Below are 25,714 nucleotides of genomic sequence, written 5' to 3' on the forward strand. Positions count from 1 at the left end.
TAAAATTATCACGATTACTATCTCAAAACTTAAAACCAATATAGAATCTTAGAACATAACTCCTTATCAATCTATTGACTCAAGTCTCAATAATTATAACCTAGTTAAAATTTCTCTCAACCTTGTACGGAAGTGTTTAGCCCAAATCCTACAAGCCCAATAATTGTAAAAAACCTGCAGACTGTGAGTAGGCCCAATGAACAAGCCCAAGAGGTATCAGTTGAGGACCACGATGTGAGGTGTTGAGCCACGACCCAACGTGACTGATCGTGGAATATGGTTGAAACTTCTCCGTGGAGTGTGACAAAAAGAAGAAGGAATAATCAGATAACCCCCCGACAAATCAACACAAAAAATCCATAGCAACTCTCTGCAGAGTTTCTCTCATTTGTCTGTTGTTTACTTCTATTTCCAGCTATCTTCTTCTATAGATTTTTAGTATGTCCATCCACGTTTCATGTAAAAGCTTTGTTCGAATTTATAACAGCATAATGAATGTTGATGTTGTTTATGGATTCTCCCTTTAATTTCATTATATTCCTCATTCCGTGTTCATATTTTTGGAGCCATTTCGAGGGAATTAGAACGAACGATCAAATCGAGAGTCGCAACGTTTGATAAAGAAGTCAGGTTATTCTACAATTTTGGCACGAACACGTGCCTGGCACGCCCGCAATTTTCGTGATAAACAAATTGGCACGTCCGGTGGGATCCAATGCCTCCAAAACGTACTGAGAAGAGTGAAGGAATTCCTCCATCACAGAGGAAAAGTCATCTCTCACAAGAAGATTTTCAGGAAACTGATGCACATGGAAGGACTGTTGAGAGACTCGTACACCAGTTCGAAGAGGAGACTATGAAGGAAGGAGTTGTCGTTTCTGGTGGCGATGGACCTTCAACCAACTTCATGTTGAACATGGAAAAGAATATCCGCAATGACCTCGAGAAATGACCCAAGCTTTCGCTACTATTATGATGGAATTTGTGGCAGAAGTGAAGGAATGGAGGAAGTCTGCAAAAGAAGAGGCTGTTACCCCAAAAAATGAGAACTTTCAAGAAACCGGCGTTAAACTGCTGAAAGATCAAGGCCAAGGATCAGGGATTCCTCAAGCAGGTGAAAATCGCCGCTTGGGAGAAGCACTGATTCCTGAATCTGCCAGGGAAGGAAGGTACACTCCTCCGCACAAAAAGGATGAGGAATTGAGGTTAAAATTCCAAAATTGCAGTAACAGTAAACAAGTGGCTAGGAATATGTTCTCTGTGACGTCTCCTAACTTACATCCAGGGATGTATGGCGATGGAGGAATGCGTGGATATTCAATGCCAGGTTCGGGGAATAACACTTGGGGGGCAATCTATTCTCCTCACCAGTTACGACAAACTCCAGTGTTGGATTTTGAGATGGTACGTGATGTTATTCAAGAGTTGTATGGCCCAAGAGTGAGGCCAATCAACCGACCAGAATTCCATAAACCGTATCCTGATATTGTTGATCGTGACAATCCTTATCCCCGAGGATATCGCATTCCAGACTTCACTTTATACTCTGGGGAAGACGGTCAGTCAAGTGTGGAACATGTAGCAATGTTCACAGTCCAGTGTGGGGAATTAGCAAATCTGGAGAATTTTTCCAATTAAAAGCTACGTCTGTTCCCAAATTCTTTGACTAGCACTGCTTTCACGTGGTATGCGACGCTACCTTGAAACTCTATTATGACTTGGCATGATATGGAACGTCAATTCCATACACAATTCTTCCGAACAGTGCCTGAGATCATTATAGCGGAATTGTCAAGGGTGGTCCAAAAACCGGGGGAATCTGCTAATGATTTCATTTGTAAATTCAATAAGGTGAGAAGCAGATGCCGAGTTTTCCTCCCCGAATCAGAATATGTGAAGATGGCACAACGAAGGCTCAATTTTGAGCTTAGAAAGAAATTCCAAGGGATGAAATTCCGCGATTTTTATGAACTCGCTGCCAAAGTATCAGAGTATGAGGAATTGTTGCGGGAAGAGAGTCCTAAAAGAAAGTCTACAGTGGGCACTTATTTTCAGGAAGTGGAGGAAGTTGCATTGGCAGAAGTAGCAAATTCCAGATCACGCACTATCCCTTTCTTGAAACGCAAGAGTGAAGAACTCTCCAAGAAAAACATTCCTCCAGTGCAAACACCATATACTTTCGATGCATCAAATACGGGAGAGATTTTCGATCATTTAGTGAAGGAAAAGTTTATAACATTTCTCCCAGATCACAAGCTGCTCACTAGAGAGGAGGTGAAAGGAAGAGACTACTGTAAGTATCACAATTCCTTCAACCATAATACTAATGCTTGTTGGGCTTTCAAAAATGTCTTGCAGGAAAGAATCAACAAGGGAGTCTTGAAATTTCCCGAGAAAAAAGAAGCAATGATAGTGGATGAAGATTCATTTCCCCCGGTAGCCAATGTGAACATGAGCAGTACTGACTTGCGTTTTTTAATCAATGAGAAAAGAAGGAATGGGAGTGGCGACATGTCTGTTAAACCAAGACTTACCATAAAGAAGTGTTGGGTGCCTCGAAAAATGATATTTGAGGTTAAAGAGAAGAAGACAGAAGCTGCTCATGGAAAAGACCGCTATTACAGTGGGGGTGGTCTGCGTTATACTGGGAGGAATATGAGGTATGACAGGGAATCCATGGCCAAAAGGCCGGAGAACCAATACCTCAGAAGGAGCCCACGTTCTTGGTCGGTGAATGGCGAGATAAGAAATGACCCACAGTTGGTCCAGAAGATAATCCAGAGGCCAGCACCTCTAGGCTTTGATAGAAAATATGAAAGGAAACCTCGTTTTATTGTTCCTCCCAGAACAATCCCCAATGGCGTATGGAAGCGGGTAGAACATCCAAAGTTCCCAAAACCTCTTTCTAAGACCCAAAAACGACGTTTGTTGAGAGAAAAAGCTGCTGAGCGTAGATCTAAGATGGAGGAGTCATTCAAAGAAAAGAAAAAATTTGGTGGAAGGCTACTGAAGATAATGAGGAAGAAGACGATGACTTGTTATCTGAGGAAGACAGTGAACCAGTCAAGAGGGCTACTTTCAAGGTGGGGCAGATTGTCGTTTCATTTGAGTGTACCACTGGGTCGTTAATGCTGCCAGAAGAATTTAAGCGCAAAAGGGTGTTTGAGTCTGATGTATCCACTGGAAACAAAAGTGTTACGGAATCCATTCAGGCCGACATTTTGAATAATTGTGTTGGTGTTTTTGTGGACGAAGAGAAAAGAGTGTTGATGAAGCGACCTACCAGTGAGATGACTAAAAATATCAAACCACTCTACATTGTAGCACACGTAAATGGAAAGCCGTTGTCTAGAGTGCTGATAGATAATGGGTCTGCTGTGAATATTTTGCCACATAGAATCCTTCAGAAGTTGGGAAAGAATGTGGAAGACTTGATCCCTACCGAAGTCTCTATAGCAGCTTTTACCGGGGAATCTACAAAAATTTTGGGAGTATTGCCAGCGAATGTTACTGTAGGATCCCGATCCTCGCTGTCAGCCTTTTTTGTGGTCAATTTCAGTGCCAGCTTCCATACTTTGTTAGAGAGAGATTGGATTCACACCAACCACTGTGTACCATCATCCATGCACCAGTTACTGTTGATGTGGAAAAGGGATGAGGTGGAAGTGGTACAGGCTGATTCGCAGCCGTATCAATCTAATTCCAACGCAGTAGAGGCTAGATATTATGATGGAGTCTTCGGTCCTATTAGAATTCGTGACTACAAGGTGAATGGACAGTAAGGAGCAGTCAACATGGATACTAAAAAAGTGGGAGAAGCAGTTGAAAAAATTCTCAAACCCACCGCCATGGTCTCCCCTAGACCCATAGTTCGGCCTATTATCGAGGAGGTCGATGATTAAGTTCACTAAAGAAGAGATGGAAGTGGCTGCAACTTCTGAATGGAAAGCTAAAATGCAGCAGCTGGTGAACGAAGTAATATTTGAGGAGGAATGTGGAAGTAGCGAGGAAGAATAGTTACAAATAGAGGATTTAATCTTAGCTCCGGCTCTGATGAAAGATCGACAACCGGAGACATATGTTTCATAAAGCTGGAATAGATGAGAAGTATTGTGCAAAGTAGGCTGGATGGCCCCTTTGGTTAATTTTGTCATATTGGCCTATAAGAAATTTATGTAAATATGTGAGGAATACGCTTTTAAGCCATTCTTTGCTGAACTTGTTTGCAAATAGTTGGTGGAGCATCTGTGAATAAATAAAAAGAAAATTTGCTCATGGAATCCTTTGCAGCTGATGTGTTTTTAAGAGAATAATGTGTTGTCTTGATAGCCGAATTGATGACGTGAAGAGTACGTTTATTACATATTTTGATACTTTGATGGTGTTTGGAAAGTATGAGTGATAATGAGCAATGGCAATAGCATGTTGTGATAATATTGAAGAAAACAGGCTATTTAGCCGTTGTTGTTAATTTATTTTACAGAAATCCGGGGCAGAGTTTCCCCTGTAATCGTGACATCCCTGAAATACAAATATGTGTAAACATATGTGGAAAAACCCAAGCAACAGATATAACATAATTCCATCAACAAAGTTCGATTTTCAGGCATTATCCAACATCCAAAATTCAACATTACGCCAAATCATGGCAAAGAAATACAACCAATCAAAAGATCTACCAGAGAGTGGTCCGAACATCGAACAAAATACCAAAATGAAATGTTAATGGTGATGCATGAGCGCTCAAGAAAGGTTAAGACGACGTAATTTTTCCCACTTGGATAGGCACTCTGCCCGAGTCTTCTCAGCTGTTTGCAAGGTATGCTCCCACTGCTGATAAGCATGCTTTGTTGCACCAGATCATCACCCAAGTGCTGAATATTGGCCTTGAGCTTATCGGAGGAAACTTTCAAGGCTTGATTGTCATGCAGAAGGGCCATCATGTCGGTTTTATGCTGAGCAATTTCGGCCTCCAATTTCTTTACCAGCTCTTCCTTGGAGTCAAAGTTCGCATTCTTCTATTGGAGAGTTGTTAGGATAACCTTTCTTTCAGAGAGCATACTGTCCAACCTTTCTTTCTGTGCTTTGAAATCTCCCACTTGAATCAACGTCTCCGAACAAGTGAGGCTTGAATCCTGAAAAGTTGAAAACATTGAAAGCAGATTATTTAAGATATCATGTCGTGGGTGTTGCAAGGTGTTGCTCATCAAAAACTCAATCAAACATATTCACAAATACCTTGAGTGCAACTTGAAGATGTGACATATTCTACAATGTTTTGTGATGGAGGATTGAGAAAAATGGAGAAATATGCCTACCTTAGAAAGTGTGGCTTGATGCGAAGGAGGATCGGTTGTGAAAACAGTGAAGAGTTTGAGGATTTTTGGGGTAAGAAGACAGGGAAGAAGTGTGGGAGCAAACACACTTTTTTTTTTTCCTTTCTCTTTTCTTTCTTGTTTTTTTCTCTCCCCTGCCCCATCCTATATATCGTATTAGCACTTGAGCCAAACTTATAAATGGGTTAATACATTAGAATTATTAATATAGCCAAATTGGCCCATGGGCCAAATTGGCTACGGGGGGCAATTGTTTAGCCCAAATCCTAAAAGCCCAATAATTTTAAAAAACCTGCAGAGTGTGAGTAGGCCCAATGAACAAGCCTAAGAGGTATCAGTTGAGGACCACGATGTGAGGAGTTGAGCCACGACCCAACGTGACTGATCGTGGAATATGGTTGAAACTTCTCCGTGGAGTGTGACAAAAAACATAAAGAATAATCAGAGAACCCCCCGACAAATCAACACAAAAAATCCATAGCAACTCTCTGCAGAATTTCTGTCATTTGTCTGTTGTTTACTTCTATTTCCATCTATCTTCTTCTATAGATTTTTAGTATGTCCATCCACGTTTCATGTAAAAGCTTTGTTCGAATTTATAACAGCATAATGAATGTTGATGTTGTTTATGGATTCTCCCTTTAATTTCATTATATTCCTCATTCCGTGTTCATATTTTTGGAGCCATTTCGAGGGAATTAGAACGAACGATCAAATCGAGAGTCGCAACATTTGATAAAAGAGTCAGGTTATTCTACAATTTTTGGCATGAACACGTGCTTGGCACGCCCGCAATTTTCGTGATAAACAGGAATAAAGTAATTCCTTAAACAATTCTTCTTTTACTAAATCGTTTTTTTAATCAAGACTATGAGCCTATCATGCTTTAACATAAACAAGTTTTGTTGGATGTCTTTTTTCCTCAAATCTTTCCTTTTTTTGGTACTATAAGAAGAGTCAGAACTTATTATGTATGCTACACTTTCCTCGATGTTCATCAATATCTAACTTTATTTTCGTAAGGTAATGACCTAAAAATAATATAAATTTCTTAACATATATTATTTCTTACCTTCATAAGATATTACAAACTACCGCATATTTAAATTTAGTACTTAGCATTCCAAATTTAATGTACATACCGTTAATTAATGACACAAAAATTAACTTCTACATCTGAATATCAAAGCTCATATAATTCTTATCTCATATTTTCATAAATAATTTATTATCCACGAGTCAAACATTTCGTCTTATATAAGTCAGAAGCTTATCTTCGATAGGTAAATTCTCAAAAATGTAAGTTAACTTATATCAGATATGTATATTCTCAAAAATATAAGTCAACTTATATCTGATAAGTACATTCCCAATATAATTCAACTTATCTTTGTACATTCTCAAAGAATGTTACACTTCTTTCTTTTCGTATCATATAACCATAATACCAGTCTAGCCTACCTTATCATCTCTCCATCATCACTATTCTTTTTCCACTATATCTATAGGGAATTCTTCTTCTTCTTTCACGTTTTCCACGATAAGGTGCATATAGTTATTTCATTCTTGCAGTCTATCCATAGCGCCATGAAACTTGGCGATATAATGTTCTTGCTTGCTAACAAAGTCTTCATGTTGATGACGAGAGCGGTTAGCAAGATCCTTCTCAGTTTCAATCCTCACTATCATCTTTCATTTAGAGAAAACTAGTCGTACCACGTGAGATGGGTTACGTAGGGTGAGGGCGAGCTGGCTCTCTGCTCGATCAAGATGATGGTTGAGATGCTGTATATCAGTTTGAAGTAGGATTTTGGCTTCCATGAGCTCCTATTTCTCTTGTTTCTCCCTAGCTAGCTGAGCCTTTAGGATAGAAATCTCACGAGTTTGGTTGTCGATGGTAAGTTGACGCATGTGAATAGCGGCTTCAGCACGAGTGCGAGGGGTAGCCATTTCTTAGAGAAATAGAATGAAAAAGGTTTAGAACTAAAGTATTGACAAAAAATAAAAATTACCGCATCAGACAAGTAAAATAATTATATTGAACAAAATCTTTTGTTGGATATTTCTCAAGTGGAAAGAAGGAGTAATTTCGCACATATTGAAAGTAGTTGACGAAATTGAGTTTCGAGACTCTATGCGAAAGAATAAGCCATCCAACTATGGTGACAACTTGAATTTGAGGATTTTAACAAATGGACATGAGTGTGATGTATCAGAATGATTTGGATAGGAAGGCATGGACTTTTGCCAAAATTTGACTTTCGTCAAATTTTGTGTATTAAACTCCCAGCCGGATTATGAACCTGGTAGCTCTGATAAATGTCACGCCCCGAGACCGATGCGTTGGTGACATCCGGTATTGTTAATCAAATAACAATAAGCCTCGTAGCAAATAGCCAAATACCAGTCTATTTCATAAAATTTCATTGTCTTTACATGAAAGGAAAAATACAGAGGTTGCGGAAGCGAAAAGTATAAACATTACTAAGAAAGACAACAGAATACTAATGGACTTGAATATCCAGAACTTGAATTCCTTCCTTCTAATTTTTTACCAGCCCCAGAACTGCTCATGCTCCATTTGTTCTACATGTTCTTCAATCTCATATGAAGAGAGACGTAAGGGGGTGAGCGTTTTGAGAAACACTCAGCAAGTGGGGCCGATCGAATACCAGAAAACATTTGATACATAATACTTTTAAAATCTTCTACTTTTACATAGCATAGTATATCATAGTTGGATGAACATAAGTTAATCATTGAACAAATCAGAGCTTCAGAGTTGGATGAACATAAATCAGATTTAGAACAATCAGAACTTCGAATCAGAACATTTCAGAACAGAACTTATCAGACAAACAGATTATAATGATCATGGGCTATCCTTGATCTTAGGCTCCCTCTGGGACCTTCTCCTGTAAATGGACTCCCTCTGGGGTCTTTTCCCTCATTTGGGCTCCCTCTGGGGCCTTCTCTCATATACAAGCTCCCTTTAGGGACTTTTCCCTCACAGGCTTTCCCGATGCATGATTATTAGATTCAAACAAATAACTTATCATTCGAAGACAAAATGGTTCGAACAGAATGACACCAACATAGAACGAAACGAAGAAGCATAAACGAACAAACAGATGGAATGAAACGAAACGATTTGAAGTAATTTAGTGATTTTTGAAATCCACACTTATTCACATTATACAGTAGACGATCGAATTTTAAAACATACATAATCTTTATAACATATAAACCCACTTACCTGAAAGATTGTTCCAAAAAACTTGGAATGAACAAGTTGGAGCTTGACACTGAAAAACCAGTCACATTGTAAAATTTTTGCGTCTGATTGAACCGTTGGATCGATCTGAATTTTGGATATTACTCTAAACATGTGTAGGTATATTCTGAATGGTGGAGACCGGATTTGGATGTATAAAACAATGAGTAAAACTTTCTGAAATTGGGCAGAATTTTTGGTACTCGAAAATTGCAACTTTTGGAGAAAACTTTTGATGTTGTTTTTGTGTGATTTTACTCATTCTTTTGCCGCTATTTATAGACATCAATGTGACTTTAGGCCATCCCCCTCCATACCAAAGGTTGTATGGTTAATGGCATTAATCACTAATGTGACTTTAGGTATTCCTCCTCCATACCAAAGGTTGAATATAATTTATTCTCCTCCATGCCATAATTCATCTTCAATTTAAAGCAAAAATCAACTTGGTGATTTGTCTCTTTGTACAGTTAAATTTTGGGTCTTCACAATCTATGTAAGTGTGAAGTAATGATCGTTTCAATAAGAACACTTATGAATTTAAGATATGATCCAAGATCAAAATGGACACAACATAAGAAAAAATTGTCAGAATTATTATTGTATAGATATTGTTGAATTGGTTTACACAAACTGCTGAATAGTTCAAGACATCGTGTCACTGAGCAAATAATAAATCCAATGATATCATACTAAGGAAGTTCATGGTCACAAGATACATATCCTAATGAAATAAAAATTCACAAGAACTTTCAAGCAAATATGCATACATGCATTAATTTTATTCATGTAAGAGATTGTTGGTATTATAAGCTTAATGAATAAGAAGTTAAGCAAGGAAGTTAAGGAAAATTGAAACGATAGCTCCGGAGGCTAAACCCGAGCTCCAAATGGGCATAGGAGACGTTGGGGCGCTCATTTTGTGGAACCCCTGCTCCCCAAGTGCTACCTGGAAAGTTACAGGCAACAAGGTTCGCGTTGAGGCAGCAATTTTTGGCCTCCCTAGCGCTCCTAAGGCTGCTTGGAGACTCAAGAGACACCCCAATGAAGAATGGACATGTCTATTGGCCAAGGCTTCTTCAAAAGATTGAGTGTAAATAATATGTCGATATTCATTTGATTGATAAGAAATAATTATCCCGCACTCATATTGTCTCTATTCCCTTCCTTGACTTGAGAGCTCTTGATATATATTTTGTTTGTCGATATTTGGAGGTGTGTTGCATTATCTATATCCTAGCTAGCCATTGTATCTTATAAATTATTGTCTTCAAACTATAAACACATTGATACGGGACAAATTCGTCTTACGAAAAAGGAATACAATTCTTATGTCGACTATCATTGTTGCTCAGAATTTGAAAGGAATACGAATAAAAGAGAACAAAACACATCTAAGACATCATAGTATGGCCCCCAAATGAGATGTATGTATCAACCGTCTTCCAGTAGTGCCGTCAAAATTTCAAAATTGACCAAGTAATAAGGAATCATATATACGAACATTAATTATATTATTATAATAGATATGTGATCACATCTCATACACATTAAATAGCTAAAATTATTCAATGTATCTTGACCCCACGTGAATTTATTGAAAATCCAATATATATAATATATTGTTAATAAATGAAAAGATTACCAGACCTAGTACTCTATAAAATCCCTTCAAGACTCCACATTAAAACCAAGAAAATAAGATCGAGAAATGAAACTCCCTTTTCTCTCCATTCTTCTTATTCTCTTCTTTTCTCTTGTTCCCGTCGCAATAACCAAGCACGGTCTCCACATTCTTGTCGTAATCGTATCCGTAGCATCGTCGTGTTTCGTGAAGATCGCGTGGTTTGATCCATGGAGGATTCGAAGGAAGCTCGAGCTACAAGGTATCAGAGGGCCTAAGCCTCGTTTTCTATATGGAAATGTTAGGGAGATGCAGAGAATTCAAGTGAATTCGGATGCGAAGAAGAGTGAAACTGATGGAGAATTTGTGGCTCATGATTATACTTCCACACTCTTCCCATACTTTGAGCAATGGAGGAAAGAATATGGTAAAGTTTTTTTTTTTTTTTTTTATTTGTTTACCTTGATTTTAATATTAATATTTATGCCATTTATTAGTTGATATTTGCATGTGTGTATATATATATATATATATATATTTGTTTGAGTTATTTATGATTTTTCTTGGTAAATTTAATCGTGGAAAACAAATTTAGTTGAAATGATTCATGTCTGCATGAAATCAGAACCAAAAAATTTTAGAACTATTTAATATGTAGGATAACGAATATATGATCTCATCGATGTTAAAGTTTCATCTTATGTAAATGAATTTAAAATACCATGAATAACAAAAATTAAATAAAATTTGCGTTTGATCTAGAAATTTAGATTGGCAAAAACTTGTGTGAGACGGTCTCACGGGTCGTATTTGTGAGACGGATCTCTTATTTGGGTCATCCATGAAAAAGTATTACTTTTTATGCTAAGAGTATTACTTTTTATTGTGAATATGGGTAAGATTGACCCGTCTCACAGATTAAGATCCGTGAGACGGTCTCACATGAGACCCACTCATTTAGATTTAGGGTAGATTATAGATTTAAAGTGACTAGATTGAAGAGCGACAACGCAAGAGATTTTAAATCATTATCTCTAAGTTTGAGTCAAATTGATACGATAATATATATGTTTCTACACAAAAACTTTTGTGAGACGGTTTCAGAATCAATTTCGTGGGTCGAATCTCTTATTTGGGTTATCCATGAAAAAGTATTATTTTTTTTATGCTAACAGTATTTTTTTTTATTATGATTATCGATAAAATTGACCCGTCTTTTAGATAAAGATTCATGAGACCGTTTACAAGAGAGCTACTCATGTTTCTATCGATCCAAATACAACTTAACTTATTGAGTCAATATGGTTGCATTAGATTCAAAAGTCACAATCAAGAGGAAAGATAAAAATAAACATGCACAAGATCATGATGGCTACAAGTCTAAGATAAGATCCGAATATTATTGATCTAATTAAAGTGATTTTTTTTTTGAACGTTCAAGGCCAAGTCTTGGCCTCCGAAAACGACAGCCACTTCCTAAACTAAGTTTCATTTCTTCAAAGTTCCGTCTTGTGCTAGTATGTATATATTGTTGGGAACCTTTCTTGGAAAAAGAACACCCAAAATACATTGCACTAAACACCTTTCTTGGATTGATCTAGCTATTACACTTTTTGCTACGTGGGTGATTTGAAAGTTTCATTGATAGTAATTTTGATATTGTATATTTGTCTTTTTGTGATCGATTTTCTAATTTGTCAAATTTCATTCCGAGTTATATCAGTGACACGTCAAAGTCACATGAAAAATAATTAAAATTATAAAAAAGGCAAAGATGACCAAAAATTAAATTTCTCCATCATTTTAAAAGATCAAAAAAATATTGCCTAAATTATTTCGATAAACTCAATAATTGACTTCTTAAAACACTGACACGTGGAATGTCAATGATGCATAAAGATCGGAAAATTCGAACCCCATGCATGAATTAGGGCCGTTGGATTCACATTTTTTGATCAAGCGGGCCCCAATTCAAAGCGGTAGGGGAATTAGTTAATTTTAAGAGATGAAAACATATCGAATTTTCGGTATATTGAAGATTTCGATATAGTACGATAACGATACTTAATTTTTTTGTACAGTAATGTCAATGATGCATAAAGATCGGAAAATTCGAACCCGAAGCAACGGTGAATTAGGGCCGTAGGATTCACATTTTTGGATCAATCTGGCCCTAATTCAATGCGGTAGGGGCATTAGTTAATATTAAGGTGGAAAAACATATCGAATTTTCGGTATATTGATATTCTCATATCAAAAAAATGTTGAATTTATCGAATTTTCGGTATATCGAAGATTTCGATATGGTACAGTAAAGATACCTAATTTTTTTGTACGATAATGATATGAAATTACAGTAAAGATACCTAATTTTTTTGTACGATAATGATATGAAATTTTAAAATTTCGGTGTATATTGGGTAAAATTTCGGTGTATATTGGGATACCGAAATACCGATAAAATATATAAAATTTTTAAAATATATAATATTTTAAAACAATAAATTTATAAAATTTTAAAGATGTAAGATTTTTCGGTATAAAATGATATATACCGATACCATACCGAAATCTCGATATATCGTATAATTTCGATATAATCGATATGCTAGGTATATGTAATGAAATTTTCGATATACCCAAAATCTATATATCGAAATTTTTTGTATGATACGATGTACACCACTTGTTATTCTTTTGCCATGGTCATGAAAGATTGGCATTTAGAGTTTTAAACTTAAGTATTAAAAAAGATTTAAAATTGTTTTTTTCTTTTAAAAAATATTGTTAATTAAAATTTAAATTTCATAACCGTACATGTGTGTTTCAGACGTTATCATGTCAAGATCTACATGTAGTCCTCACATACATACATTTGAATTAGGGAAAATTAACAAAATCATAGAATGTAAATCGGTCTATTTTTTTTGTTTTTGGATCTTTAATTAGTCAAATTTTGATTAGTACGTAGTTCAATAAATATGTTATTTTTATTTATATATTTTTTTTCACAAGAGTACCAACATGATGCTGATGAGAAATTAATTCATATATAATCAAGTAAATTTTGTCCCCATTTTGACAAAACTTTTCCTAAGTCAAAACATATATAGATTGTATTTGGATCAAAGAATTTAATTTGGAGGGAAACATTTGATTTGTTGAGAAATTTTAAGGATAGATTTGAAATCGATCATAATCATCATTAGATTTACACAAGTCAATCAATGCTATAATGAATTTAAAATCCATACAACATAAATTCAACAAAACAACCAAATGGATTTGAAATTCATATCTTCAAATCTCACAACCTAAATGATTTTTGGTTCATTTGAGAGACTTGAAAACCACCATCGACATTAGGACAATCCCATGTCGAAAAGGGCTCACTTGGTACAAAAATGTCACACATACGCCCGAAAAAATAGGGAAAAAAGGACAAATTATTGAGACGATATTCAGACAGGTGCATGTGCATGGCACACGTAGGAATTGGATGTCCCAAAATCCTGAAATTTTGCTAATGATAGAACCACCGCACATGCATTGCAGGACCACCCCCAGTTTTCCCACAAGACTCGCGCAGACAGGCCGGTACAATCTATGCATGTGTTTAGGTCTTCCACTGCCCACAACATTAATTATCACTTGAGTACTACTTACTCCATGCATCATAATGTCGATCAAAACCCTACTGGACCAAAAGAGAAACTGTCTCCCATGTTTCATAACCGGAAGACCGCGGTTTGGTTCTTGTTTCTAAAAATATGAAACTTGAATCTGAACCGTATGGAATCATGCATTAATATTTGATTTTAAGTTCTCTATATATAGATGACTTACTTCTTGCAGTCAAATTACAAAGTTTATATAAATAGAGAGAATTTTAGCTATTTTCCGTCGAGACGTGCGCTTATGTGTGTAGTGTCACATCAACATTAAAGAATACAATTTAGGCTTAAATTTGACAACATTGAGCACCAAATCTAAATTTTTTTAATTTTGTTATAGTTTCAACTTTCATTGGAACCGGAACACCTTCGATTAGGAATCATGATTAACTGATATTTAAGTTGAAAGACATTATTTCGAGTAAACGAGAATATAGTGATTTGGATCCTATTACAAAATTACATGTAATGAATTAGTTGATGAATTAATGTTGTTTGCAGGTCCAATATACACATATTCGACAGTGAACAAGCAACATTTATACGTGACCCACCCAGAAGTGGTGAAGGAAATGAACAATCACAGCCTATCTTCGCACTTGGGCAAGCCTTCGTACATCACAAAGAGACTTGCCCCAATGCTTGGCAATGGGATTTTGAGGTCCAATGGGCACTTATGGGCACGACAAAGGAAGATTGTCGCACCTCAATTTTTCATGCACAAGGTCAAGGTAATTTTATAAAGCTATTGGTCTGAGACTTAAATCTGATAATGATACAAATTATAGGAAAAAAGATCAAATCATAACACCGATTTATATCGATCCTATCGGTCTCTTTACTATGACTCTTTTATTTTTATGTTTGATGGTTCTAGTATCGCGACTTTACGGCACGCAGAGGCGGACCTGAGGCGAGGTCCATGAGGCCTCTGCTCCGGGGCCAGAATTTGGGAGGGGCTCGGAAAATTTATAACATAAAGATGTTTATATATTAAATTATCAAGTACCACACTAAATAAAAAAAGATATTGTATTAATATCAAATATATATATATATTTGAAATTAAATACTGCAGGGAATGGTGGGATTGATGGTTGAATCTGTGGAATCATTAATTGGCAAATGGGAGGGATATATAGAAGGCCAAGGTGGAAACATGGCAGAAATCCAAGTTGAAGAGGATTTGAGATGCGTTTCTGCGGATGTGATCTCAAAAGCGTGTTTCGGTAGTTCGTTTCTGAATGGAAAACGGGTTTTCACAAAGCTTAGGACACTTCAAAAACTCATGTCTAGCCAAAACTTCCTTTTTGGTTCCCATACGTTTGGGTATGTTTTTTTTTTAACCCATTTTGTATTTATTATTTTAATTTACAAAATGTACAATTACTGAAAGAAAGTAACCCTCTTTTCAAATTAAAAAACAAAAAACGAGACGTTTAATATGGGAATATATAATCTGGAAAATTCATTCAAAAGCATTTACTATTTTAATTGGATATTAATTTCATGTTTTATAATCTATAATCGAGTGGTATAGAAAATGAAAGTAAGTTGGTTTATTTTGGATTTCGATTTGTATGGTTGCAGTAACCTTTTTTTTTTTTGGTTGCTGGTCTTATTTCGTTGGAGGGTCATGACGTAAAAAATTACAGACATAACGTCGAATATTGTCGAGATATTCATCACCACGTCAATATTATGACAGAATAAGAGTGTCTAAGAAAAAAATTATTACACTAAGAACAAACTTCGTCTGTTTAAAAAACAAAAACACAAAATAGTCCACTTACATGATCAATTATGTTTTTTTCCCCTTTTCATTGGGTCGATCGATATTTTATAACATATATAATATAAAATTCACATGGATTTCTTTTCCAATTTGATTTTTCTTTGGGTCGATGAGATTATCTTTATATTATTTGAAGAACCAAACTGCTAGATAGCTAGTAATATCAATATAATGCACCTGGATAAGTAGACTTGCTTGAAGTTGAATGAAACAAAGGTCATATCTCGAAAAATAACTGCGCAATCGCAGAATTTTCTCGACGGGGCAGCAGAAGAAAATAGAGCAACTGGAGAAGGAGATAGAGTCGCTGATATGGGACGCCGTGAAGGAGCGCGACGGAGAATGCTTTAGCGGAAACAAAGATCTGATGCAGCTGATTCTAGAAGGAGCCATGAACAATGTTAATGATGATGATCATGTTTCGAATTACAAGAAATTCATAGTGGACAACTGCAAGAACATCTACTTTGCTGGCCATGAATCCACCGCCGTTGCTGCGTCATGGTGCCTCATGCTGCTGGCGTTGCACCCACAGTGGCAGGCTCGGATACGCGCGGAGGTCGACGAGGTCTGCCGTGCCAATGGGGGAAGCTTGGATGCGGACTCATTGCATAAGTTGAAAACGGTAAGCATGCAGTTCTTTTATTTTATTGAATCAAATTATTATCTAAAAAGTTCGTTTTACTAAGTTTTTTCTAAATTACATTTTTTGGTACTTTATATTTCTTTGCAATTTTGGTCCTCTATGTTGTCAAATTTTTATCTTACTCTATTTTTTTTAAAATCAATTTTAATCTTTTTTCCGACGTTACGTTAACATGACACCAATTTGATAACATAGAGTATTAAAACCATAAAGAAACTAACATACATAACTAAAAGAAAATTTACCTATTTCTTAAAATCAAAATTCCATGTGGCTAAAATATAATATTTTATTTTTATATTTTCTTTGCTTTCTTAATGCAGTAATTATTGAATTAAAATATTAATTTTAATGGTGAACGTGTAAAATGGATTTTCTTTTGATGATTTTCCAAAGTAAATCTTATAGTTGTTTCCCAAAATTCATAGAACTTCACTCTCCTCCTCTTCTATTCCGATTAAACTTATTTTTTTGAGTGGAAGGTATTACAATCTCAGAGCTAATCTCAAACGTGATACATTGGTGTTATAAGTCATCGTCGATGAAACTTATTATTACCTTTGAGAGTTGTTTGTAATAATAATGATGGAAAAAAGATATCATCTGTCCATGACCAAAACTTGAAATGTGTTTATATTTTTACCATTTACTTTCTATTTTTTGAACATAAAAAAACTGACTCCATCCCAATGGATGCAGACAACAATGGTGATCCACGAGGTGCTAAGGCTCTATCCTCCGGCAGCATTTGTATCAAGAGAGGCACTTCAAGAAACTAAAATTGCCCACATTGTGGTGCCCAAAGGAGTGTGTCTGTGGACCTTAATCCCTACTCTTCACCGAGACCCTGATATTTGGGGAGCCGATGCGAACGAATTCAACCCACAACGCTTCACGAATGGGATTTCTAATGCTTATATCCCGTTCGGGTTAGGTCCTAGGTTGTGCTTGGGCAAGAGTTTCGCACTCGTTCAGCTCAAAATCATTGTTTTTCTCATCGTTTCGAAGTTCACGTTCTCCTTGTCACCCAAGTATAGGCATTCACCTGCTTTTAGGATGATTGTCGAGCCTGGACAGGATGTTCATTTATGCATTCGAAAGCGTTAGACGAAGGTGTAGTAGAATACCGAGTTGGTTGAATAGTTTGTGTATTTTGGGTTAAGAATAATATATTCAGGGGAGTGTTGTTTTGTTGAGAATGAACAATGTAATCTATTTTGAGGAAGGGGCACTCATCTTTTAACTGGAATCATTCTGGTAAGGAGAATGAATCACTGCCCATACTTAGCATTTCACTAAGGTTGTATTTGGATGGTGTAAATTGGATTTGAAGACAAGATTGAAAAGGTGTTGAAAGAATTTGAAACCTATTATATTGATTCACAAACAAAAAATAAAGGGTAATGAATTTCAAAAGAATGGAATTAAATTATCAAGTAGGTGAAGATGGATTTGCACATAAATATTAAAGTCTTCCATTTCAAATAGTTCGATCCAAACATATCCTTAAACCTCTCCTGATAATGTAATGGGAAAATGAAGACTTTTACACTCATAATCACAATCAAATTTTTCCTTATCATATCTTATATTCCACTGCCTAACTTACCTCCAGCCGTAAAACTCCCTTCTGGTTGAAAAATGTCACCACACCTTAGTACATGAGCTTCTTTCAGTTTCATTAGCAATGATGAAGAAACCGATATTCTTGCCTTTCCATCTGCATCATCGAGGAGGCGAATATCAAGTCACGACTTGCAAACGAGGCGCTTGTGCAGCTCCAAATACTCTTTGGAGGAACTTATCAACAATAGATACAAATTCTTCAGCCTTTTCTTCCTGAGGCAAGTGCCCGCAGTTCTTGATTATCTCTAGGCATGATCCAGGAATAGCCCGTGAGAGTCTTTCGGCGTTCCAAGCCGGGACACGTCGATCCGTGTCACCAGTAATGATCAGTACTGTTGTTCATTAAGTAAATCGAGACAGTAAGAACCATATTTTTATCATTCGAATATAATATCAATTAGTTTGAAGCCAGTGCAAATACACTATCCGAATCCATGCACGTTTACAACTTGAATCAGTAGAATCAGAAGAAGTAAATAACTAAACCGAACAAGACTCGATCATAAAATGTGGAACCAACCTCTGGAGGACATCGACAAGTATAATTCTGCTTTACATGAACAAGTATAATTGTTGCATTAAGTTTATGTGTGAAGCACAAGATCAGCTCATCAATTTCTTGATGAGACATTTTAAATATGAATGTGATTACTAACTGATTCAGTAATTATTCTCAGGCAATCGACTTAAGTTATTCAGCAGAAACGTTGGAAGTTGGTTAACATTTTCCCATTTGATTCGGCAGGAATGACCAAATCGATCCTTGAATTATAGTTACAGGATTGAAATTGAGATTATGACCATAAATGCGGTCACTTTACACAACAGAATACATAGAACATTTTGTTCCAATTTCTTATAAACCATAACTTGTCATCATCCTAATTCATCAAGAATCCACACACATTTTCTGTTACATATTTTATCCACCACCACATTCTTTTTCCAAATTGAAAGTCTTTGAATTTTAGCATCTACTTCTTCATAGGCAATCACGCTAGTGTTTTGTCCCATGTTACAATGGAACTTCTATTGTGAATATTTTGTAAAACTCGTAGTTGAGGACAACGAAGAGCAAAACCATAGAAAGATCGACAACCACCGGAAATACTCGCCTTTCGAGTGGAGACACATAATATTTTACACATGTAGATATATAAGGTTTCTTCGGACATATAATTCTTAAGCTTTGTCGTAAAATCGATGATATAGGATGATCCGTGCTAGTTTTCCACTATATGAATTTGATTGGGCTTATCGTTTTAAAAGTATGTATGTGTTTTAAATCGATTGAACATGTCTTCATCCGTATATACGGTTTCTGAATTGAAAAATATGTTTTTAAATACTTTATGAATCGAAATCTAAGTGGAAAAAAATTTCCAAATTTTTTATGTTTATGGACCTAATGTAATGGGATGATAACTGATAATATGAACTCATCCTCTATTGGAGTAACATCTGCGGCCTGATATCAATATCCAGGGAGAAATTAGAGGAATTTAAATGCTATAAGTTTGTCTGGTTTATGAAATTTTCTGCATGAAAGATACATTCTGCTATGATAAGTCTTATGATCTGATTTCGAAAATTATGTTCATATATTATATAAATCATGTTGTATATCATGTTCAATTGGCCCAATTAACTTAATGTTCCTTTTACATTCCCTCCCCAGATAAGAATGAAGAGAAACTTGAAGAAGAGCATACCTAGTCATAGGACGGGTTAAAATGAGAAATTTAGAATTGCGGTTGTTATTCGATTTCTGCTGCTGTTATATTGATAAATTTTAGCTTCTACTGATATATTTAATTTATGTTTTGCATTTTGGGATGTAAACACAAATTTTGTTATGAAATAATATTCTAGTTTTGGTTAAATTATATACTACGAGACTTGTTGTTTTCGAATTTTATTTGAAAGCAACGTTGGTGTCATATCTCGGGTTCGGGGCGTGACATTTTATATCTAATGTTTTGTTTTTTTACTAAAAGTTATAGCTGCAAGTAACTGTACAACTCAAATATTTTTAAAACGTGCAACAACCGAAACGACACGTCATATTTCGATCGTTCCTGTAAAGTTTAATATGAAATATATGTGAATATCATTTTAAGTCGAATAAATATATTTCAGTAATCAATTTATTAATTCCTGTCTAAATGCCATAAGCTGGAATTCTTTTTATGGAAATCAGAAAATGATGACAAGTACAATAATAAATTGTCCTACAGTTTACGAAACTAAACTGATATATCATATATCACGGACTAAACTCCGTCCGTTGTGACAGCCGGTCACAAGCCCGGATAAAAGAGTGTTGGTGCTATGTCGGTGATAGCCTAGCACCGTAAAAAAATTATCAGAGTTGGTGTTAGGCCTGTGACAGCCAACCAACTATTGCGTACACCACTTCACATGGATACTAGTTCAAACAGATTAAAGCGAAATGCTAGGTCGTCGCCCGCTTTAAGAGACGTGTTTCACCTATGCTCTGGTTTACTGTCAAATGAGCTAGGCGCACTGCAACGGCACCCTGTTGCAGTGATAAATAGGCAAGGGTTATCACGCCTTACTGGACAGGGACGAGAAAAAAAGCTAGTTCAGACTAGGATTAGAAAGATTAGATTAGCCTCTTGGAACATAGGAACGTTGACGGGCAAGTCAATAGAGTTGGTGGATGTTATGCGAACAAAGAAGGTAAACATAGCTTGTCTTAAAGAGACAATGTGGAAGAGAAGCAAGACTAAGGAATTAGGATAATGTTTCAAACTTTTCTTTTCAGGAACAAAGAAAATTAGAAATGGAGTGAGAATAGTGGCGGATAAGGATGCATTGTTGCGGTTAGGAGGTTTGGGGATACAATTATGAAGATCACTTTAGCCTTAGAACCAGAGATCGTTTATATTATTAGGGCGTATACACCACAAGTGGGACAAGATGATGAGACTAAGAAGGAATTTTGGAACTCTCTAAGAGATGTAGTCAGTAGAATCCCCCGTGAGGAAAAGATCGTTTTAGGCAGATATTTAAATGGCTATGTAAGTAAGGATAGAGTTGGGTATGAGAGGGTCCATGGAGGTTAAGGCTTTGGGGTTCAAATAACACAAGGGTTTCTATTCTAGACTTTGTTCTAACTATTGATCTTGGGATAGTAAGCACTTTCTTTAAGAAGAAGGAGAGTTATTTAGTAACTTTTAGGAGTGGGCAATGGTGGTGGAACAATGAGGTGCAATAAGTCATTATGGAAAAGAAAATAAGGTTCAAGAACTGGCTAGAAGATAGATACCAAGGATCATATGAGCTACATAAACAAGCCAAGAGAGTCAGTAATAGAGCAGTAGGACATGCTAAGAAAAGAGCTTATGATGATTTGTACGATAGGCTAGGTACAGAAGGAGAGAAAACTATTTTTAAGATAGCGAAAGCTAGAGATCGGAAGACTAAAGACTTGAGACATGCCGGGTGTATCAACCGTGAAGATGATAGAGTTTTAATGCAAGATAAAACTATCCTAGATAGGTGGAGGGATTACTTTATGAACTTACTCAATGAGAGAAGTACAGAGGAGTTAAGCGTGGGTAGACATGAGATGCAGAAAGTGAGACATCCGGTGTTCCATCATAGAGCTATTGCTAAGGAAGTAACAAAGCCACTGAAGATGATGAAACCGAGAAACGCAGTTGGACTGGATGAGATACCAAATGAGGTATGAAAGTGTCTGGGGGAAGTTGGAATCCAATGGCTGACTAGGCTATTTAATAGGATTCTAGATACTAGGAAAATGTCAGAATCATGGAAACAGTATTGTAATACCAATTTATAAGAATAAAGACGATATACATGAGTGCTCAAACTACAGAGAAGTTAAACTTATGAGTCACACGTTGAAGTTATGGGAGCGAATTATAGGATCTATAATTTAAAAGACTGAGGACATTGAAGAGGATATAGACCATATGATTAATGAAGGTGAATGAAATAGAGGATGACATCAGGAGTCTTATGCGATAGAAAGATGTCTGCGAGATTAAAAGGAAAATGTTATAAGATTATTGTTCGACCAACTATGCTTTATGGCTCGGAGTGTTAGGTCACTACAGGATTACATATGCATAAGATGACATTAGTAGAAATGCGTATATTAAGATGGATGTCTGGCAAAACGCGCAAGGATGGAATTAGAAATGAAAGGATTACGAACTATTTAAGTGTGCCCCCATAGAGGATAATATTAGGGTGAGACGTCTAACATAATTTGTCATGTGAAGAGGAGACCAAACAAGGTCTCAATCCAACATAACTTAGATTGACAAATAAATGGAACGAGTAGAATGACGAGTAAGCCATTGAAAACATGAATAAAGATAGTTAAAGATGATATTTTAGATCTTGGTTGAACAGATGCCATGTGAGAAAATCGTTTGATTTGTTGAACTATTATCCATGTTGCTGACCCTGCAGCTAGTGGGAATGTGCTACGATGATGATGATATATTACGGACTAAAATGTTGCACCTTCACAGTTACATGACCAAAAAGTTGAAATCTGTAACTTTTTTTCAATACTTGAAGAAATAGCGGTTTTCTTTTGAAAGATGTCATTTTTCTTCTTCATATCTTTGTTTCTTCAATATTTGCTCTCTTCCAAAGCAAGAAAAGACAACAGGTAGTTGCATTATCAAAATAGACAGAGAAAAGTTTTCTAAGTAAAGAAAAAAAAGAAATTTAACTTTAAAACCTGGACAGGAGATGTATTTCAATCTTTCCGCCAGTGGCGGCTTTAGATTAGATGTCTCATCTGTTAGCACAGCCAATGTGTATTCCACCAGAGCCTTGTCCCAGCCCTTAATTGCCAGCGGCTTCACCATGAAAAACATTTGATTACTCAACGTTCGGAAAAAAGGGGTCAGCTTTGTTGTCCAGCCGAGAGAAATAGTAAGTATTCACCTTTGTATAACCCCGTAAAACAGTGTCAGAAACTTGATTTGGATCACACCATGAAGATCGAATGGCTGGTATTCCAAATTTATCGATTACGATCCTTATCTGAAATCATGAAACGGAACTCTTGACTAAAGATATAGATATATAAAAAAATTATCATGATCACAATAGCACATATTTCAAAACTATTCGGAAATCTACTGTTACTCGATCCAGAGTAAAAAAAATTCTTACCAACATCACGCCGACCGAAGAACGCAGGAATGCTAAAAGAGCTTTCTTATACAGAAAATTTACCATGACTCGCATCCATTTTACAATGCTCACAATTGTGTCAGCAATGTATGTAGTAAACTTTACTAAAATATTGCGAAGAATTAGAAATAGAGTCACTGGAGTTGTTGAATTTGAGTTGTTTCCCTTCATGTGGCTATCTATCCCAGCTTGATCATATTTTCTAACATTCCTCTTGAAAAATGGTGCAACAATGGCTGGGGCAACAAGGATTAGAGCAGCTACACGCTCTGGTGCCTCAAATTATGTATCTACAGCAACAAGGGAACCACCAGAGTGCCTGCACTTCTCCCAGTAAATACAATAAGTACCAGAGATCTCAACTTAATATATGTAAAATTAAAGATTATTAATTTGGTCCGACAGTACTGTTACATTTAATTTATGTATTTCTTACTCGGAGTCTTGGACAAAGTAACAGAGCTTTAAAATCAGTAAGCTAAAAGCTATGTTATCTTTAGCACGCTCACTCAATAAAACACTCAGATAGGATAGGGGAAGGTTGATTAAATATTTAATTGGTATCAATAAAAATAGCAGTATCCAGTTCACTTTCCGATAGCACATACCCCACAAGAATGACCTTCTCAGCAGCTAAGAAATTGATGAAGAAGAGTGTCGCCAACACGGAGAATATCATTGAGTAAGGATTTAAAGGTGTCCCATCTTTGTTATACATAGATGAATGCTTGATAGCATTTACCCTTGATGTCAATCCAAAAGCTGGTCTATCAAAGGCAAGAACCTTCGATCCCATGATCTGGGCTAAAGGTTTCATTACTCGATTCCAAGAAAAAAGCGAGGATCCGAACCCATGTAACATAATCAAAGGAAAATTGACCCTTTCAGTAAGACTACTTGTCCCTTCTTCTAATGTTTTTAAAGCGGGAGACTCAAAATCACAAATTGTGATGGAACTGTACCCCATTAAATTCACAGAAACAACTATCCGGATCAGCTAAAAGTGTTGGATCTTCTATTTCCTCCTGATCCGTGCCAGCTATTCTTTGTGTTTTTTTATTTGGTTTTGCTCCAATCAGTTGCTCTAGAAACATTCAGGAAACACCCTTTAGCATAAAATTCACACCAGTCAATGTGCATCAAACAAATAATCTGAAGTAGTGATTTTCTGTTTCGTGTAGTTCTAATCATCCCATCATAGCACATGATACTCGAATAACCATCGGAAAAATCGAATAATACTCATCACTTAGAGACAGAATTCTTACTCATAGATCGAAATCCAAAACTTCACCCACCCTTTATAATCTTGTATGTGGCTAACATGAGGACAACAAAGTTCAGTTATTCCTTTGCATAATTCTCAAAGTCCAAGCTATAGCAAGCACTTATGCAACCATTTCCTAAACTAATAAAATAAATAATTTGTTAAAAGACAAATCTTGCATATCAAATCAATTTCACATGAGAATTATCCGGCGCCGGCGGCACGGATTCTAGCTCAAGAAGAGAAAATCCTTAATGGGAATTGAAATTTCATTGAAATGTTACCCCAATATCCGGCGCCGGCGCCGCTGACCGGAGGAAAAGAAGAAGCAGAGGCCGCGGATTTTGCGAGAAACTTCAGTTTCGAACTGGGTTTTTGGCAGGAAAAAGACGCAGAAAAACAAAAACCAGATGATTGCCATCTCCGATATCCCCCAAAATTTACTCTGATCAGCGATATTTTTCGAGATTTTGGGAGCTTAAAAATGATAAACTGAGGATTACCATACACTGCATTTGAACTCATTTGTGGTTTTTCCTCAGAATCCTTGAAAATTTATGCGGAAAATATACCCAAAAGTCTTTTGATTATTAAAGTGTCTCGGAAGAATGAACGGATATGCTATTGTTCTGGAAATTCTTCAGCGGGCTTTCGTCCAATATAGATCACGGAAACCACGTCGCATCTTCTCATTGCAGGAGATTATGATACAGTCTGTACCATGGTAGCATCAGATTTGATGGAAGGAATAATAAACAAATTATAAATTTTGTGTTTGAATCGAATGATTTTTTTATCTAAAATAAATAATATGGATCACTCGTTCGTATGAACTTATCATCTATTATTTATTTATTTATTTATTTATTTACATATCATAAATTACCAAAATAAAATAAATAAATAACAGCCTTTCTTTTTTCGGGATTTAAATTAAAAATTGTCGACATATTCTTCTATAGATGAAGTTGATAATTTCTGGATCATAAGTCATTACCATCTTGGAAAAAAAGAATTAGTCACCAGGCGTGTGCGTTCACATATATCTGGAACTAATATTGGTTTTATTAAATATATTAGTTAATCTCCACACGCGGCATCGCGTGTGTATAGTCTTTTTTATAATTATCGATTGACTAAAGTTAAATTTGACATATTATGGAGAGACTAAATTGATATTTGAATTTTTGAAATAAAAAAAATAAAAATAAAAGTGTGTTGAAATTAAAAAAAATAAAACAAAAGTATAATATTAGTATCAAAAGAT

The 25,714-nt window shown here is 36.0% G+C and overlaps 1 protein-coding gene and 1 pseudogene across 1 annotated transcript; one reads left to right on the forward strand and one right to left on the reverse strand.

Annotated features, from left to right (window-relative positions):
• Positions 1–10,273: 10,273 nt before the first annotated feature.
• Positions 10,274–17,462, forward strand: LOC140976578 (cytochrome P450 714A1-like). Its single transcript, XM_073440813.1, has 5 exons — positions 10,274–10,661; positions 14,410–14,639; positions 14,987–15,237; positions 15,953–16,328; positions 17,049–17,462. The coding sequence occupies exons 1-5, from the start codon at positions 10,322–10,324 to the stop codon at positions 17,454–17,456; spliced, it is 1,605 nt and encodes a 534-aa protein (XP_073296914.1). The 5' UTR covers positions 10,274–10,321; the 3' UTR covers positions 17,457–17,462.
• LOC140976579 (uncharacterized) lies at positions 17,337–25,216 on the reverse strand (annotated as a pseudogene).
• Positions 25,217–25,714: the final 498 nt, after the last annotated feature.

The sequence above is a fragment of the Primulina huaijiensis genome, chromosome 5 (assembly GCF_012295235.1).
Source record: "Primulina huaijiensis isolate GDHJ02 chromosome 5, ASM1229523v2, whole genome shotgun sequence".
In the NCBI taxonomy this organism is placed as follows: Eukaryota; Viridiplantae; Streptophyta; class Magnoliopsida; order Lamiales; family Gesneriaceae; genus Primulina; species Primulina huaijiensis.